General features: G+C 38.5%; 1 protein-coding gene across 1 annotated transcript; it reads left to right on the forward strand.

Moving 5' to 3' along the window:
* The first annotated feature begins 1,157 nt into the window (after positions 1 to 1,157).
* Positions 1,158 to 20,001, forward strand: DHRS9 (dehydrogenase/reductase 9). The gene is made up of 4 exons (XM_036743298.1): positions 1,158 to 1,500; positions 9,493 to 9,751; positions 16,373 to 16,536; positions 19,747 to 20,001. The coding sequence occupies exons 1-4, from the start codon at positions 1,188 to 1,190 to the stop codon at positions 19,968 to 19,970; spliced, it is 960 nt and encodes a 319-aa protein (XP_036599193.1). The 5' UTR covers positions 1,158 to 1,187; the 3' UTR covers positions 19,971 to 20,001.
* The last annotated feature ends 484 nt before the right edge of the window (positions 20,002 to 20,485 follow it).

Below are 20,485 nucleotides of genomic sequence, written 5' to 3' on the forward strand. Positions count from 1 at the left end.
CATATCAATTAGGTCTTATTAGATGTAATAACTTTGTGATCTGATGTGTGTATATGTGTATGTACATACATATACATACACATATACACACATCAGATTGCAAAGTACGTGTACACATACATATGTGTATGTATAATATGTATGTATATGTATGTGTACATACATATACTATACATACACATATATGTTTACTATTGGTATTGTTTTAATTTCTATGATATCTTTAATCATAATGTAGTTTTTCCCATTCATATTTCTTAATAATACATATTTTTTATTGTTGCGTTATCTGAAATCTTGATTGCAACTGCTGTGGTATTCAGCTAATGCAAAATCAATTTTATCCCCACTCTTTAACTCTACCTATCTCTCTATGTTTTAAAAGTATTTTTATGTGAAAAAATCTGTTGGCTTCTGTTTTGTAATAAATTCTGAACTGTCTTCCATTTTGATGTTGACTTCAGTCCATTAACACTCAAGGTTATCATTGTTAAATTTATTTTTATGCTATATAAACTTTTGAGGGGAAAAAAGCATGTCATTGTTATATTTTAAAACTATCTGACCTGAAACTCTGCCCTCACACACAAGAAACACACACACACGCACACACACTCACAAACAGATTCTATTTTAACAGACATATCTTTTTTTTAACTTTCCTTGTCCTGTCCAAATAAAGTTACAGTTCGGTAGAGCCATATTTCATTCTATATCTCTATTTGAATGACCATTATCTGTGGCCCCATTCTGAGAAATAATAATTTACTTTTCTCCTCATTCCAACTTTCTCCTCCTAGGGTTTTGCTTCTGTGTGTTCTCCATCAATAGTACTGACCTGTGAAAAACTTGTTCTCACGGTGACCCTCAGGCAAGGTACAGCTTAGTGACAAGAGTTTTCACTAACTTTTACCATTTAAACAATGCTTATGTCCATTTGGATCCTGCCTTACATTGGTAGTATTTTTCATTGTTTGAAGTGCCACACTATCAACACAAACTGCCAACAAGCATATATATTCAATTTTTAAAAATTTTTTTAGTTTTTTTTTCATAATGGCTAGCATCATTTTGCCAGATTTTTTATTTGAAATTTGAGTTGCTTAAAAATAAACAAACTTTAAAGCATATGTTATTTTCCTTTATTGTAGGAGAAAAGGAGTCTCCCTGTTGGCCAAAAGAAAAAAATGATACTCTGGATGTTAGCCTTTCTAATCATATTCTGTTTATTGTGGAATTGCAAAGGACTTCTAAGGATTGCTGACATCAATGATAAGTATATCTTCATCACTGGGTGTGACACAGGCTTTGGAAACTTGGCAGCAAAAACTTTTGATGAAAAAGGATTTCATGTTCTTGCGGCTTGTCTGACAGAATCTGGATCCAGAGCTCTAAAGGCATCAACTTCTGGAAGGCTTCAAACTGTGCTTTTGGATGTGACAGACCCAGACAATGTAAAAAGGACAGCCCAGTGGGTGAAAGATGAGGTTGGGGAAAAAGGTGAGTGACATGGGGTTTTACCTTAAGCAAATTAATTTTCCTTCATTTTAATTAGCCATTCAAAAATTTTGAATATGCTTTCCTGTCTTGGTACCCCATCTGTTTGGTTTATCCCACCAGAAAAGGGATTTTTAAGCTTTTTTGTGTGTGTCATGGATTTTTTAGCAGTCTGAAGAGGGCTGTGGACAGACTATTTCTCAGAATAATATTTTAGAACACATAAAACAAAACGCATCAGATTACAAAAGAAATCAGTTATAAATTAACACAGTTATCAATTTAAAAGAAAAACCCAAGTTTTGGACCCCAGATTAAGATCTATTCCCCTACATATAGTTAAATTTCTAGGCTCTATCTCAGGCCTGGACAATCTGCATCCTGCCAAAGGATTTCCAGTGGCCTATGAAAAATGTAGAGGATACAAGATATTTTCCTCCGCATTTTTTGTGGGCAGCCTGAAATTCTTTGGTGGGCCACAGGTTGTGGGTCTGTGCTATCTGACTGATGGATCCACCTGACATTACTCTTTTTTATACCAAGCAAATTTAGAATCATAGGAAAGACAATGACCTCTCTTTTATGTACAGGTTACAACTCCTGACTGGTCCTAGGTAACAATCTATTCTCCTTATACATCACCCCAAAATTAACTGTAGACATGGTATTCATTCTGCCATCTTGAAGCCTGATACCTCCCCAATAAGAAAACTGGTCACAAAGTTTACAGCCTCATCGAACACATGGGGCATTGCTGAGAGATAGTACCAGGAACTTCTGGGTTTTCTAGAGCTTCAATGATCACGCCTGATGAAATAAAAATGGAACACTGGTATACAAGTTTGTCACCTGTTCTTACCAAAACTGCTGTTTCCTAGAAGTTGAGATGGTTTTTAAAGCCTTGAATGGAGCTTTAACATTCCCAGGTATCACTTTTTTCCTAAGGAAGATCAATCATGCTTTATGATTCTCTAGCATTGATTTATCATAAAGTTAGGGCTTTAAGTGTCCAGAGATTATTTTTTTAGGTTTAGACAAGTTCCACATCTCTATAGGGATTTTGGAACTATCTAAATGTTTTGTATTATGTAGATAATCCATTTGAGCGAATGGATTTTTTAACTTTTTAACTCAGTTGGTCAGTCAATAAGCATTGCTTAAATGACTACTATTTGCCAGGCATAATGCTAGGTGCTGGAGATACAAAAAGAGGCAAAAGACAGTCTCTGCCCTCAAGTAGCTTACAATCACTTTTTCTTGAATGTTTTGACATGATAAACAGAATATTTGAGTGTAGCCTTGTTCCTACCTTATAAAAGCTGAGATGCAAGGTGACGTACTCAGAACGACACTGAACTAGGGGCCCAAAAACTTGAGTCTGAGTTTCAGAAGACTCAGGTAAAGACCCTTAGGCAAGTCAGCCATTAAGCCTTTATTAGGCACCTACTATGTGTCAGGCACTGTGCTAAGAGCTGGGTTTCCAAAAAAAGGGGGGGGAGAAATCCCTGCCCTCAAGGAGCTCACATTCAAAAGGAGATACAGCATGTAAATACCTATGGATATACAAGATATTGTGGGTTGTTGTTCAGTCATATCAGTCTTGTCTGACTCTTTGCGATCCCATTTTGGGCTTTCTTGACAAAGATACTAAAGTGGTTTGCCATTTCTTTCTCCAGCTCACTTTACAGATGAGGAAGCTGATGTATAAGTGACTTCCCCAGAGTCACACAGCTACTACGTGTCTGAGGCTGGATTTGAACTCAGATCTTCCTGACTCCAGGATTGGCACTCTATCCCCTGTGCCACCTAACTGCCCCCATACAAGATATATACAGAGTAAACATGTAACAATTTCACAGGGGGAAAGCACTACTAGCTGAGGGAACCAGGTAGTAGCTTCTAGAAGATGTGGGACTACACTGAGTTTTGGAGGAAACTAGTTAATATAACATGCAGAGTTAAGGAAGGAGAGCATTCCATACATGGGGCATGGCCAGTGAAATGGCAAGATGAGAGATAGGTCCTTTTCCCTTTTTTTGGATGTCTTTGGGATATAGACCTGGCAGTGGTATTGCTAGATCAAAGAGTATGCACAGCCTTTTGGGCATAGTTCAGAATTGCTCTCCAGAATGGTTGGATCAGTGCACAACTCCACCAACAGTGCATTAGTGTCCCAGTTTTCCCACATGCCCTCCAACATCCAACATGTTCCTTTTTTCCATATTAGCCACTCTGATATATGTGAGGTGGTACCTCAGAGTTGTTTTAATTTTCATTTCTCTAATCAAATAGTGATTTAGAGCATTTTTTCATATGACTATAGATAGCTTTGATTTCTTTGAAAACTACCTGTTCATATCCTTTGACCATTTATCAATTGGGAAATGACTTGTATTTTTTATAAATTTGATTCAGTTCTCCATATATTGGAGAAATGAAGTCTTTATCAGAGATACTTGTTGAAAAAATTTTCCCCAGTTTTCTGCATTCCACGTAATTTTGGCTGCATTTGGTTTTGTTTGTGTGAAAATTTTTGAATTTTATATTATCAAAATTATCTATTTTACATTCTGTAATGCTCTCTATATCTCCTTTCATCCTAAATGCTTCTCTTATCCATAAACGTGACACATAAACTATTCCTTAATTTGCTTATGGCATCACCCTTTTGTGTAAATCATGTACCCATTTTGACCTTATCTCAGTATACCATGTGAGATGTTGATCTATGTCTAGTTTCTATCATACTGTTTTCAATTTTTCCTGTAAGTTTTTGACAAATAATGAGTTTTTGTTCCAAAAGTTTGGGTCTTTGAGTTTATCATATACTAAACTACTATGGTCATTTTCTAAAATATAATTTGTACCTAATCTATTTGACTGATCCACCACTCTATTTCTTAACCACTACCAGATTATTTTTATAATTACCACTTTATAATACAATTTTTTTTTAGTTAAATGACCAATTCACTGATCTGCTTTTTCTCTGTTTTGTTGATGTAAGCAATTAGAAATACAAATTTTCCCATAAGTACTGCTTTGGTTGCATCCCATAAAATTTGGTATGTTGTCTCCTTGTTGTCATTTTCTTTAATGAAATTTTTGATTATTCCTGTGATTTGTTCTTTGACCCATCTGTTTTTTGGGATTAGAGTATTTCATTTCCAATTATTATACAATTTATTTTTGATAATTTCCATTAATGAATTTAATTTTCATTGCATTATGATATGAAAAGAATGTATTTACTCTTTCTGCTTTTCTGCATTTGGTAGTGAGGTGTCTATGTTCTAATACATGATCAATTTTTGTGTAAGTGCCATGTACTGCTGAGAAATAGGTATGTTCCTTTCTATTCCCATTCAATTTTCTCCAGAGATCTAGAATATCTAACTTTTCCAGAATTTTATTTACCTCCTTAACTTCTTTCTTGTTTATTTTTTGGTTAGATTTATCTAGTTCTGAGAGGGGAAAGTTGAGGTCACCTGCTAGTATAGTTTTATTACCTATTTCCTCCTATAACTCATTCAGCTTCTCCTTCAAATATTTGGATGCTACACCATTTGATGCACATACGTTTAGTATTGATATAACTTCATTGTTTATGGTACCTTTCAGCATGATATAGTTTCCTTCTTTATCTTTTTTAATTAGATCTATTTCTGCTTCTCCTTTGTCTTAGATGATTGCTGCCCCTGCTTTCTTTACTTCGGCTGAAGCATAATGAATTCTATTCCAGCCCCTTACCTTTACTCTGTGTGTATCTCTCTGCTTCACACGTGTTTCTTGTAAATATCGCAATCCAATCTGTATCCACTTCTGTTTTATCTGATCACCACCTTCCCCAATATACCGCCCTCCCTTTCATCAGTCTTCCTCCTCTTTCTATAATGCTCTTCCATTTTTCTTCCTTATAGGGTAAGATAGATTTCTATATCCAACTGAGTGTGTATGTTATTCCATTTTTGAACTAATTTTGATAGAAATAAGGTTTAAGCTTTACCCACCCCCACCACCACCACCACCACCCCCATATTCCCCTGCATTGTAATAGCTTTCCCATGCCTCTTTTATGTGAGATAATTTACTCCATTCAATCTGCAACCCCCCTTTCTCAGCCTTCTTCCAGTGCAATTTTCTTTCTCATGCTTTTATTTGTTTTTTGGGGTATCATCCCATCAGAGTCACATTTTATCCACAGCCTCTATCTATATCTATATATCTATATATATATATCTATATATAGATATATATATATATATTCCTTCTAATTGCTTTTATGGTAATAAAGTTATTAAGAGTTACAAATACTATGTTGCCATACAGATATAAACAGTTTAACCTTTTTGATTTTCTTGTTTTTTCTTTCTTTCTTACCTTTTTATGTTTCCCCTGAGTCTTGTATTTGCAGGTCAAATTTTTTATTCAGCTCCAGTCTTTTAATTAGAAATGCCTTAAAGTCCTCTATTCTTGGTTGTAATCCTAACTCCTTTGCCTTCTGATAGATCATATTCCAAGTCCTCGTGTTCTTTGGTGTGGAAGCTGCTAAATCCTGTGTGATCCTGACTGTAGCTCTATGATACTTGAATTGTTTCTTTTTGGCTGCTTGCAATATATTCTCCCTGATCTGTGGGCTCTGGAATTTGTCTATGATGTTCCTGGGAGTTTTCATTTTCGGATCTGTTTCAGGCAGTGATCAGTGAATTCTTTTGATTTCTATTTTGCCCTCTGGTTCTAATATATCAGGGCAGTTTTCTTTGATAATTTCTTGAAAGATGTTGTCCAGGCTTTTGTTTTTCCTTTTTCTTTTTATCATGGCTTCCAGGTAGTCCAATAATTCTTATATTATCTCTCCTGGATTTATTTTCTAGGTCAGTTATTTTTCAAATGAGAAATTTCACATTTTCTTCTATGATTTTTACTTTTTTGATTTTGTTTTATCATATGTTGATATCTCATAGAGTCATTAGTTTCAACTTGTTCAATTCTAATTTTTAAGGAATTATTTTCTTTAGTGAGCCTTTGTACTTCCTTTTCCATTTGGCCAATTCTATTTTTTAGGGAGTTATTTTCCTCAGTAAATTTTTATATATCTTTCCCCATGACTCTTTTTTCATGATTCTCTTCCATTACTCTCATTTCTTTTCCCAATTTTTTTCTACTTCTCTAGTTTGCTTTTTAAAATCTTTTTAAAGCTCTTCCAGGAATTCTTCTTGGGCCTGAGACTAAATTAGATTTTTCTTTGAGGCTTCACATGTAGCCATTTTGACACTATTGTCCTCTTCTAAGTTTATGCCTTGATCCTCACTTTCTATAGTCAAGCTCTTTTTTTCTTTTGCTCATTTTTTTTCTGCGTTTTTTTGTGGCTTGATGTTTTTATGTGAGAGTTGGGCTATGGTCCCACACTGTCCCAAGCTTTTTGTGCTGGGGCTCTGGATCTTGCTGCTGGCTTTCACAGGGCTTAGCAGCTTGCTTTCTCTGTAGGGTAGGCTTCCCTTCTGACCTGTTCTGAGAGATGGGGCCTCCCCGTTGGCCTCACCTGGGTGTAAGGTTTAGCTGCTGGGCCGCTATGGAAACAGGGCCGCTCTCCTAGCAGGCCCTGGAGGAGTAATTTTGTTGCTGACCTACCTGAGGGGTGGGGCCCTAATGCTGGGTTGCTGTGGAAGCAGTCTCTCTGCTGGTAGGTCCCAGAGGTGGAGCCTCACGGTTGACCAGCCCTGGGTCAGCTATAGGGTCAAGGCCTTGCAGGTAGCTTGTGCTGGGAGTGGGGTCACAGGGGCAGAGCCTGGCAGGGCTGCACACAGTGCTCACTTGCCTGGGGGGTTACTGGTTTACCAGAGGATGGGGCCTCATGGGCAGATTACCCCAGGCCCCATGCTGTGAGGCCACTGGCTGCTGCTGCTCCTGGACCTCACCGGTCTCTTTTCCTGCTGTGCTGGCCATGCTGCTTCCTTGCTCCTAGACCAATTCGAAGGCAGTTTTCTAGTTGTTTGGAGGGGAGTTTGCGAGGGTTTCAGAGGGTTCCTTCCTCACTCTGCCATCTTGTCACCAGAAGTGGAATTTAATCTTAATTCTATGTCTTCCTTATGGTGCTGTTGTGAACAGCAAACAGTAGCACTTAGCATTTATATAGCCCTTCGGGATTTGCAAAGTACTTTATATATGTTATCTTATTTGATCCTCATAACAACCCCACACGGCAGGTGCCATTATTACCCTCATTTTACAAGTGAAGGAACAGAAGCTGAGAAAAGGATAAGTGACTTGTTCAAGGTCACACAGGTAATAAATGACTGAGGTAGGATTTGAACTCAGGTCTTCCTGCCTCTAAGTCTAGTACTCTAGCCCCTATGTCAGAATAGGGGAAGGTGTCTAAGAGTGTTGCACAAAACACATAAAGCTCTATCTAAATGTTAGGCATTATTACTTAGACATTCACTAATCCCCCTGGGCTCCCATCACTTTCTGTATGAAAGAATAACAGCAGAAAGCCTGACTCAAGTGTCACTGTGACGGTCCCCACCTTCAGAGATAGGATTAGAATCCTCAAGTTGCCAGTTCAAGAACAAGCTCCTGAAATAAGGAGTTCCCGGAAATGCAGACCTAGGATACCTCGGAGGTCATCTAGTCAAGCCCTCTCATCTTATAGATGAGGGCACTGAGGCCAGGAAAGGTCACATGACCGCTATGGAAACACAGACTGGTCCTCAAAAAGATTACAATCCAACTAAGCAGGGGAGGGGAAGGATGAACAAGGACACAAATACCTATGATACAAAAGAGAGTCACAGAAGTGCAAAAGGAAAGACCCAGGTGAACTGATATAAGAAATCTGAGCGAAGGTCACTTGACTTGGAAAAGTCAAAACAGGTCATAGCATCTAAGGTGGGTCTGGAAAGAAAGGAGAAATTTCAGTGATGGAGACGTGAGGAGTGATGGATGGAGGAAGTAATCCATTCCAGGCAAGAGGAACTGAATTAATAGTGGCTTGCCGATGGGAAAAGTCAGGATGAAAACAGGTGATAAAGACTAGCACAGCTTGGCTGGAATATAGAAGACATGAAGGGGACTTAATTGTTTGAAATAAGTTATGGCATTTAAAAGGGATCAAGAGATGTAATTTCTGGGTAATCTAATCATTTTATTAGTAAGGCCAGAATATTTATTAATAAAAGGTGGTCGTTTGACCGACTCTCTCTTAGACCAAAGACCCCTCATGGTAGTGGGCTCACAGTTTATATGCCCTTAGAAGAATAGGTGTTCTGAAGGTGGCAATCAACTCTGACTGGTTAACAGGAGGCAGGGAGGGAGGGAATAAAATCTGGAACTCAAAATTATGTAGAACCAAATGCTGTAAACTAAAAATTAAAAGAAAATTAAAAAAATAAAGTTAGAGGAAGAAAAAAAAAACAACAACAATTAATGAGAAAGTGAATACATTACAGTGAGAGGCGGGGCTATATTACGATGAGAATCTTGGGATGCTTGACTTGGGTCACCCAAATCTTGGTCATTTTCCCAGACCTGTCTGAACAAACACACTGAGCAGGAAAGCACCCTTTAGTCTAAACTTAGAAGTTCTTTTACTGTCTGATTAGATCTTGGCCTGGGTAAGTCTCTGCCTAAGATTTCCCACACTGGTTAGTTTCTGGATGAGGAAGTAGAAAAAAGGAACCACCTTGGTCCTAATATAATAATTAGTTATTAATACAAGTGAAAAATAATCATTCTCTCAAAGCTTAATTAGGTAGGGTGCAGTCTGTGAATGGCTTTGAATGCCAGGTTCAGGAGTTTCGAAGGAGCCGAATGTGTCTCACTCTTGCCTCAGACCATTATCTACATCATCTATCTGACTATGAATGATACTGAATCTGCCATTTGATGAACATTGGACAAAGAACAGTGGGCATTCCAGATAAGGCAGTCTGTCTGCCATGCTTTTTCAGAGTTGCTTACCACTACCCTGGGCTTATTTTCTCCTCTTTGTTCCAGGTCTTTGGGGACTGATCAATAATGCTGGCATTCTCGGGGTACTGGCTCCCACCGACTGGCTGACAGTAGAACACTTCAGGGAGCCCTTTGAAGTAAATCTGTTTGGTCTCATTAATGTGACGTTGAACATGCTGCCTTTGGTCAAGAAAGCTCAAGGGAGGATAATCAACGTCTCCAGCATAGGCGGTCGGCTTGCATTCTCTGGAGGCGGCTATACTCCATCCAAGTATGCAGTGGAAGGGTTCAATGACAGCTTAAGGTAAAAAAATACAAACAGCATAAGAGAAAAGTGATCCAAGCTTTGCTTTTTATACTTTATTCTAAATAAAAACATGATGGTGATGGCAGTGAGGTGAGTTAACATATGACAAATAAAAGATGGTTGAAAGAGGAATTTGTGTAGGGAGTTAGATAATTTAATGGTGAGCTCCACAACTGTCATCACTATAATTTGCAAATTCATTAGTGCCACCTTGTTGAAACTTATCAGCAAAATGTTATTGGGAAAGGAAAGATCACTAGACTTAGAGAAGCAGACTTTGGTACCTTTCCTAGCTCTGCTAATTATTACCTGTGTGACCTTGGGTAAGTCACTTAACCTCTCTGGGCCTTGGTTTTCTCTTCTATAAAAAGGAGCCAGTTTAGATGTCCTCTAAGGTCTGTTTCATCTCTAAATCCTGTGATCCTAATTTTGTCTACAACTGGCTTATGACCCACCTACAATTGTTTGGTGGTGAGTTTTTTTTCTTTTTAGACATTCTCTTTTTGTTTGTTTGTTTTCCATTATTTTTTTTACTTATTTTAAAAACTGATTTTTTTAAGTTTGAGTTCCAAATTTTGTCCCTCCCTCCCACCTTTCCCCCACTTTTTGAGAATTCAAGCAATATGATACATCTTATCCCTATAAAGCCATTCAAGATATATTTCTGTATTATTCATGTTGCAAAAAAAGGAAAGTGAAAAAAGTATGCTTCAGTCTTCACTCAGAGTTCATCAGTTGTCTCTCTGGAGGTGGACGGTATTTTATATCAAGTTCTTTGTAATTGTCTTGGATCACTGTATTGATCAGAGTAGCTAAGTCTTTCACAGTTGATCATCATTACAGTATTGCAGATAGTGTACGATGTTTTCCTGGTTCTGCTCACTTTACTTTGTATCACTTCATTTGGTTTTCTCAGGTTTTTCTGAAACAATATCCCTCATAATTTCTTTTTTGTTTTTTTTTGGTTTTGTTTTTGGAGGGGGGAAGGCAGGGCAATTGGGGTTAAGTGACTAGCCCAAGGTCACACAGCTAGTACATGCGTCAAGTGTCTGAGGTCAGATTTGAACTCAGGTCCTCCTGACTCCAGGACTGGTGCTCTACTCACTGCACCACCTAGCTGCTCCCACCCCTTATCATTTCTGAGAGCACAATAGTATTTCATCACAACAACACACCACAACTCGTTCAGTCATTCCCCAAATGATGGCCATCCCCTTGGTTTCCAATTCTTTGCCACCACAAAAAGAGCTGCTATAAATATTTTTGTGGATATAAATCTTTTCCCTTTTTCTTTGATCTGTTTGGGATACAGACCTAGTAGTGGTATTGTTGGGTAAAAAAATATGCACAGTTTTATAGCCCTTTCTTGGGTATAGTTCCAAGTTGCTCCACAAAATGGTTGGACCAATTCACGACTCCACCCACAATCCATTAGTATCCCTATTTTTCCTTCCAGCATTTGTCATTTTCCTTTTTTATCTTGTCAGAGTTGCTTTAATTTGTATTTCTCTAATCGGTAGTGGTTTGGAGCATTTTTTCATGTGACTATCAGTAGCTTCGATATCTTCTGAAAACTGTTCATATCCTTTGACTATTTATCTATTGGGCTTTTTAGACATTCTCTTCATCAAATCTTACCATTACACCTTCGTACTTAAAATAGGAATAACGTTACCTCTCATTTATATGCATATAAATGTACACACATTCATACATACACAAATGTATAAATGTATATACATAAATACAATTTATACATAAGCTGTATTTATGTGTATACAGCTTATAAAACACTTTTGCGTATATTATCTCATTTGATAGCAGAAGAAACCTTGTGAATGTAAAATCATTTGAGAAGACCCACCCTACTCATAACATACTATCTCATGTGAGCCCCTTAAAACCATCTTAGAAGATACACATGAAAGTAAGCATTATCATTCTCATTTCATTGGAAGGACCTGAGGTTTAGAGAAGGTAAATGTCTTGCCCACACTTATTTGCCTAGTCAGACTCTTCCACTTAATGCCCGTGTGAACCTAATCTCTTTTACGTCAGTTTCCTCATCTATAAAATGACAGGTTGGCCTAGATGACCTCTAAGATCCCTTCTAGCTATAATCCTTAGTGGGAGAGACCCCCTGTATCCCTTTCAGAATGACTTTCTAAAGATAATAAATGCACTACAGCTCCCTCTGTGTCTGAATAGAATTTGGAACAGGGCTTTCTAGTAGGATTCTGTGATCCTCTCCTTTAGTTCTTGGCCAAAAGAAAGTGCTAGCCATTTCCTTCTGTCTGAGCAGAGATGAAGGTCTTTGGAGGTTAAAATCCCAGCTCGGTCACCTGTGACAATGTGTAAAATATAAATGGTGATACTGTGGGTTCTTTGCTCTATAGGAGCATCAGCCATAAAACTAAGATTGTGGGATAGAAGGAGAGACTCAGCAAAACTCCAGTCCAGGAGTTAGTTCTTAACCCTTTTCTTAGTCATGGATGCCTCTGGCAGCCCAGTGAAGCTTCTTCTCAGAATAATGGCTTTTAAATTCATAAAATAAAATATAGAGGATTACAAAGGAAAACAATTTTATTGAAATGCAATTATCAAAATACATATTCTTTAAAATTAACAGATGCTAGATTAAGAACTTCTGCACTAGTGAACCATCATTTCGTTAATATTGAGAGAACTACTCTGCATTTTTCTTTGTCTTCACTTTCTTAGATTTCTAGGATAACCCCAGAGGGCTTGAAACAGGAGTGGTATAAGACCATTATGGCAGGATTTCTAAATGAGTTGTAACTCCAACAACTCTGTGGAACATTCTGTGATTGCAGAATTTGCATTCCAAAGATCCACCTCATCATCATTATTCATCATAACTTTCATAAATTGACTACTCCCTAGGCATATCATAACTATCATTATCATCATTATCTAAAGTAATCATTAAACCCATTTCACTGGATGTTCCTGAAGGCAACATATGAGGCAAATTAGGAATAGTTTGGGTCTTCTGGGAATTTGAATGATATATTATAGGTTTAGAATGAGAGGGGATTTTATAGATAATCTAGTACAACCCTCTCCTTTTACAATTAAGAACACTGTGACCCGGAGATTATGGAGTGACTTGCCCAAAGTCGTTCTCTCAGAAACCAAGGTGGGATTTGATGCTAGGTCTTATGATTCCAAATTCAGTGTTTTTTTCCATTGTACTATGCCGCCTGCAAGTTCATTCACTCAATCAGTTATTCAACAAATATTCAGTTATGGTGCATTTGCTCTATGCTAAGCACTGTCTCTGTTCTTATGAATCAAAAGCCAAAAGTGAAATAGTCCCTTCCGCCAAGAATTGTATTGAAGGAGAAAACATCAACATATAGTTATAGATACGTACACATGTAGATATAGATATAAATATGGGTTAGATATGGATAAGGATAAGGATATAGAGTTGGATAAGGATATAGATATGGATATGAACAGGTATAGACATAGCCATAGAGATAGTTACAGTTATGCAAGTGTTCCTAAAGTCTGGACCCAGGCAAAAATGCATATTTTCAAGAAATGAAATGAAATTTTCAATAACATTTTATTTAATTGGAATATTAACAAATACATTTTCAATATGGTTTCCATCATTAGTGAGGCAAAGGTTGATGCACTTTGGAAGATTCGTGTGAACTTGATGCAATAACTCCACATTGCCATCAATTTTAGCACATTCACTCTTTATGCATTCAATCAAGTGTGTTGCATCTGTGATTTTCATTGAATATACCTTCTCCTTTAGTATACCCCAGAAAAAGAAGTCAAGGGGTCTGTTAATATTCCAAATATTTCAAAATAGGCATTTTTGCCTATGTGTCCAGACTTCAGGGATACCCTATAGACTACATCTATCTATCTATCTATCTATCTATCTATCTATCTATCTATCTATATCTATATCTATATATATGTATGTATGTAACTGTATACATATATATGTATATGCAAAATATACAATATATAGTATTTCTATTATTTGGGGATAAGAGGAAGGGCTCTAATAGCTGAGAGCATCAGGAAAATCTTCATGTTTATAAGTCCTGAGATGTGCACCAGGCATATAGCATAGCACACTAGACAAACTGCTTAGCTTAACTATTCAAGATCAGAGTACATCCCTGAACTGAATAAAGGCAGCAACACAGAAATCTGTCCAACATTGAAATTCAAGACTTCCCATCTTAAGCCAAGAACTGTAGGCTGCCATGTTACCAAAGAAGGAAACGCTATGACACTGAAGTCTTATTATAATAGCATCCTCTGGTCTTATACTGGGGCCAACTCTACCTTCCTTGGTCCCCAGTCCATCTCACCCTGCTCAATAGGCATGTGAGGTTGCATGTATACTTAGTCATTGGCCATAGTCACTTAATCATCAGTGATCACTTACTCATGTGGGACTGGCTCAGGGAGCTTCTCTTAGAATACAGGTCTGTCATGAATGTAAATAATGTGGCAAAGCCAGATTTCCCTCTTTAGAAGAAGAATGGAAAAGGGTGATGGGTAATGAAGAAGAAATCACCTAAGCCAGCAGTGAAAAATGGTGTCTGTGCATATGCCATGGTCTAAAAGAGATAGAAATATACGTATTGTTCTTGGTGTTGGAAATAAAAAGACCATAAGAAAGCAGCCACTGACCTCAAGGAGCTTATGTTCTATGAAGTCATCCTATATGGTAGGAAGAATTTCACTTGCCTCATCTGTAAAATGAGATAATGATACTACAAACCATAGGATTGTCGTGAAGCTAAAATAAGAGACTATAAGGCTCCTTGTTGCCATAAAATACCATATTTCTGTAAGATATTACTATTCATATAAGATTTTATTGTTACAAGCTGCTTAAGTCCCTTCTTTCATTTGATTCTCTTACCACTATAGCACCATGAGGGGTAATCTGGGCATGTACTTATTACCTCACTTTACAGATTAGGAAACTGAGGCTCAGATAAGTTAAGAATACACAGGAAGCAGCCAATCTGAGAAACCCAGGTGCCTCCTCCAGTGTTGCAGAGGCAGCTAGATGGTACCGTAAATCAGGCTCTAGAACTGGAGTCAAGAAGATCTGAGTTCCGTTCTGGCCTCAGATACTTCAATTTACCAGCTGTGCAACCCTGAGAAAGTCATGTAACCGCTGTCTGCCTCAGTTTCCTCAAATGTACAATGAGGATAAAAGTAGAACGTATCTCCCAGAGCTGTGAGGATCAAGTGATAGGATATTACAAAGTACCTAGCACATAGTAGGCGCTTAATAAACTCTTGTTTCCTTCCTTCTTTCTAACCACTGTATAAGGCACCAGTGGGGAACCTGCAGCCTCCAGGCCACATGTGGCCCTCCAGGTCCTCAAGTGTAGCCCTTTGACTGAGTCCAAGTTTTGCCGAACAATCATGAAGTCATCGTAAGTCATTTGTAAAACTTGAACTCTGTCAAAGGGCAGCACTGGAGGGGACTTAGGGAGCCCCAGGTTCCCCACCCCTGGAAGGGAAACATCCTATTTAACAAACTACTGAGATTAGTCATTTTATAAATAGTGACTTCCTAACTTACTTTCTGTGTACAGAGACGAATGATTTCCATAATAGATTTTCATATATTGAATTTGTCTCAAAGCAAGGCACACCTTGTTCTTTCTCACAATTGGATAAAGCTATCATGACTGTACACCATAAAAACAAGCTTGCTGAGCACCTTAGGCCACTCCCTCATTAATCACCTCATAGTTATTTCTGAGTGTTATTAAATGAGCTATGTCACTGTTTGGTATTGCAACTTCCCATTCCTCAGAAGGAATTCGTCCTTGCTACTGACCTTTTGAGGAATCTTTTCCAGATGTTTCAGTCAGGTGCTCTGAGCCCTCAGAAGAAAAACTATTATATTAATTAATTATTTTATTATTTAAATTCAAGTTATTATTGGCAAAAATATGCACAAGGAAACAGATTTTGACAGAGGCACAGCTAGACAGTCTGACTTCTGGTACGGACCAGATATATGGTATTTACCTGGGGAAAGCAGTTGTTGGGGGCTGAGGGGAGGCACAGAAGGAGGCTGAGAAATTGAAGGAACAATCTCAGATCTGAGGACCTAAATACACTGACTGTCCCTCATACCTCCTCATGTCCACTTCTAAGCTTCCTGGACTTCTTTCAAATCTCAGCTAAAATCCTACCTTCTGTAAGAAGCGTTTCGTGGTCTGCCCTATTGCTAGCACCTTCCTTCTGACGTTATTTCCAATTCATCCTACCTATATCTTTTTTGTACATAGTTGTTTGCACATTCTCCTCCTCATTAGACTGTAAGCTCTTTGCAGGTTGTTGTTGTTTTTAATTGGGGGAAGGGGCTACCTTTCTATCTCCAGTACTTAAAATAGCACCTAGCACACAGTAAATGCTTAATAAATGCATGCTGAATGACTGACTGGCTAAACTCAGTTAAATACTATCAGCACCCTCTTACCACCCTGGAGCAATATCCTGAGTTACGGTTTTACTCAAAGAAGAATATTCTCCAAATAAAATTCTATAAAAAGTAACAGAACAATTTCCAATGGGCTATTTTCACAGGAGGGACATGAAAGAATTTGGTGTGAAAGTGTCATGCATCGAACCCGGATTGTTTAAAACCGGACTGTCAGATCCTGCAAAGGCCACTGAAAAGAAAATGGCCGTCTGGAATCAACTTTCACCAGACATCAAACAACAATATGGAGATGGATACATCGAAAAAAGTGAGCCCTCAAATAATTGCTTATATTGTTGCTTCATACAGAAATATTAGGGATTAGCAAAATATTAAAGCTTAGACACGTGCAACGTACTGGGTTTCCTAAGGCACTAAACCAACAGGATTCTTTTTTTTTCCATTGAATATCTTTATAACCAATAGGATTCTTAAGCACAAGGCTGGAGTAGCCCTTATGGGTTTTCCCTCCTTACTTCTGTCCTCGTCATAGCTACATACATAGTCTCTCTCCCTCTTTTCTAAGTCAGTAATCTACAATGTCCCTCCACACTATGCTAGGCCAAGTAGAGAGAAGGTGGGAGGACTGAGTGGGGGTAACATTTAAAAAAAAGCAGAAGACAAAATCCTTACTACAAGGTTATTTATAAGCTAATTGAGGGCCTGAGAGTTCCAGGCATGACTATAAAGGAATCACAAATGAATTGGTCTCATTTCTTATGAGTCATACTCCTCCACATATAGACATAAAACGTCCAGAAAAATGACCCGGGGTAACAAGAAATCCAGGGTTAGGATATGTGTCAGGCTTTTCTATATCACATAAATACAGAACAGGGGAAGTATATTTTAGGAGTCAGATTTCAGAAAGGAGTTGTCCAGAGGAGGCAACCAGGTTCTGAAATACAAGCATCAGCTGAAGGAAATGGGAAAATAATAGCCCGGCAAAGAGAAGATCTGTGTGTGTGTGTGTGTGTGTAGGGGGGGTTGGGGGGGTGGAACACAATAGCTCTTTTTAAGGATTTGAAGATGTCAGATGGAAGAGAGAACACTTGCTCTGCTTGGCGTCAGAAGAAAGAACAATGAGAAATGTGTGGAAACTGGGAAGAGACAAATTTAGGTTTGCTCTAAGGAAGCACTTCCTAACGATTAGAGTTCTGCCAAAGCAAACAGGGCTGCTTCTAAAAGGAGGAGGCCCCCCGGCACTGAGGTCTTCAGGCAAAGGCTGGTTAACCAGTTATTGGAGATATGGGAATTCTAAGTTAGGTCCAGGTCAGACCTTCTGATTCTGAAATGATGACATTTTGTTTGATTCTTTATTTTATTCTTGCCTCTTGCCAAAGCACCCAAGGCTTAGAATAACAGCAACAATAAACATTTCCATAGCACCCTAATGTTCCCAAGGTGTCATAAATGCTTGATCCCACCTAATCCTCACCTCACCCCTGGCGGGGAGGTGACATTATTTTCCTCATTTTATAAATGAAGAAACTGAAGTCCAGACTTGCTGAATCACACAGCTAATAAATGACTGCGATAGGCAGAAATCCAGTGGCACTCTTCCTGACTCTAAACGTAGCCCTTTATCTATTTTGCCATGTTTCCGTATCAGATGTACCACAGGACATTGAACCCAGCTTTGCACTTTGTGTTCATTACAATATGCTGGATCAGGTCAAAGTGACTGACAAGCAATGCCAAAACAGGATGAAAAAAAAATTAAGGCCCCCCTTTCCCAGCCTTCCAGACTGGGTAACAGGAGTATATATAGACTATCAATGGCAAAGGAAGTCTTTCCTCACTAATTATGTATACTCATCATTTTTAAGGACCTGGAACAACTTTACCTGTGGGCCTCAGTTTCCTCATCCATAAAATGAAGGAATTGCACACAATGACCTCTAAGGCTTCTTGAAGTTCTAAATCTATAGGCATTTAGGAGCAGCTTTATACCTTTTCTTGATTGGTTGGCCACCTCATCAGAACTGCTGTTTCGTGGTGTTTCTAGAGGACAGGTGATAAAGCCAGCAGCAGCTATACTTTGCAATTATGGCCTTTTGATACAAGGAAGGAAAAAAAATTGGTTGTTCCCCTTGTAACAGTTAAAATGAAGGTATACTGAGGCACAAAGTTCCAAGCATGATAAATTTATTAGTAAAGCATGAGTCTACCAATAAATAGGATCGCCACTTCCCCAGCTAAGCTAAGACCCCAAATGAGGTAGACAGCTGTCTTTTATGATCCTGGGGACTACAGAACAAAGAACAGGACTTTTAAGGCAGGAAACAAGTTATGATTGGTTAAAAGAGTTCAGTATCATGGATGGAGAAATCAGTATGATTGGTTACAGAGCTGAGGCATGAGGGACAGTAGGATTGGTTGAGAATTGGGAATGAAGGGCTGGCAACAACCCGGTCCTTCCCTCCTATGCCTCAGAAATGTTCATTGTTTGAGTCTAGCTACAAGGCTAGAGATAGTGAACCAGACTTCTTTGGATAGCAAACCAGACATCCTTAAAGGAGAGCTTGGTGGTGTAAAGATACTAGACCAGACTTTCTAGTCTCCATCTGTAGTCTTCAAGGGTAACAGATTCCCGCAAGGCAAGAATAGAACAGTGATTAACAAGAGAACTGGATTTCTAAACTTAACTCATTATAGGCCAGTTGAATTTCTGAACTAAGTTCAGAGACCAAGAATCAAGACTTGGGCAATTCCAGGACAAAAATCAATTAAAAGTAAAAAGGATTAATTTTTAAAAAAAGACACAGAATCAATCTAATAATTTCACCCAAAACACTTATACCTCTTCTTTTGAAATGTTCCATAACACTATCCTATTGACTTCTCTGGTAAAATACTAGCTTTCATTGAAAGGGAAGTGGGAAGGGAAGGGGATTCCCTCCCTCTTAAAACAGTCTTCATCCTCTCTAAGCAATAGGCTTCAGTATTTTAAAATAAGATTCATTTTATCAAATATTTAATCATTTCATTTACCTAAAAACTGATATCAATCTATTCTCCAAACCTAGAGTACTATTGAACCACCATCTCCTCCTCTTTACTTGTAGCTACTGAAGCACCAGTGGGCTTACAAACACACATCAGCGCAGATACATCCCTGCAAACATATCCCTCCTCTGGAACTGAAGTGGAACTTGCCTATAACTTTCTCTGAAACAGTGACCATTTCCCTTTCCCTCTTTATTGTGAGAGTAAATGGCTTCTTACCTTACTCTGATAAATGGGTAAAAAAATCAAAGTAATTAGCCCAAATCAAATTAAAATCAAAGTGACTAGCACAAATAGATATTTACAAAGCAAGAGATCTCCCCATCACCTGGTTGACAACCAGTGGCACCACAACTGCCATCATATGCCCAAACCCACGGCCTCATATGGAAGCACAAACATATGTGCAAACACATCCCACCTTCCTCCATTGTCGAAGAATGATTTTTTGTCTTCTTTCTTTTCATAGGTCTGACTAAAAAAGGAAAAGATAAGCTTTTTCAGAACATAGACCTGTCACTGGTGGTAAAGTGCATGGACCATGCCTTAACAAGCCTCTTTCCTCAAACTCATTACATCGCTGGTGTAGATGCCAAGACTTTTTGGATTCCCTTGTCTCTTATGCCAGCAGTGTTGCAAGATTTTCTGTTGCAGAAACATAAAGTAAAACTGGCTGATCCAAAGGCAGTATGATTCAGTCAACCTGAATTGCTTAGTTCCTGAGCAATGAGGTTGAAAGACTTAAAGACTGATCAGGATTTCAGCATCATTCCAGATCTGATTCAGCCTGGATCCATTTGGAAGCCTGTGCTCCTCGACGTAAGCAAAGTGCTCTCAGCCATCACTCAGGAACTCCTTGAGGTCTCTCTCAAGCCTTGACTAGGAAGAAACCAAGAACGGCAAACCAAGGCTTGGCAGGAAGGACTAGGTGGAGGGGGGTGGTGCTGTTACCTGGGCAGAGTGGGCCCAAAATACAGGTGCTCTACACTATTTGAAGGTCAGTGAAAATCCCAGCTCCTCCAACCCAATGTTATCTTCCTCTGGCCTGCCACGGTACTTCTATTTACCACCTTTAGAATCACTGTTTTTGACTAAAGCATTGTCTACAGGAGGCCTTAGTAAAATGTGAAGAACTTAAGTAGCGGGAAAAGTAATGCAATAGTGGTATCCCCATTAATAAGGATGAATTCATCAGATTAGCTCTTGTC

Source organism: Trichosurus vulpecula, chromosome 2, assembly GCF_011100635.1.
Source record: "Trichosurus vulpecula isolate mTriVul1 chromosome 2, mTriVul1.pri, whole genome shotgun sequence".
NCBI classification, from domain to species: Eukaryota; Metazoa; Chordata; class Mammalia; order Diprotodontia; family Phalangeridae; genus Trichosurus; species Trichosurus vulpecula.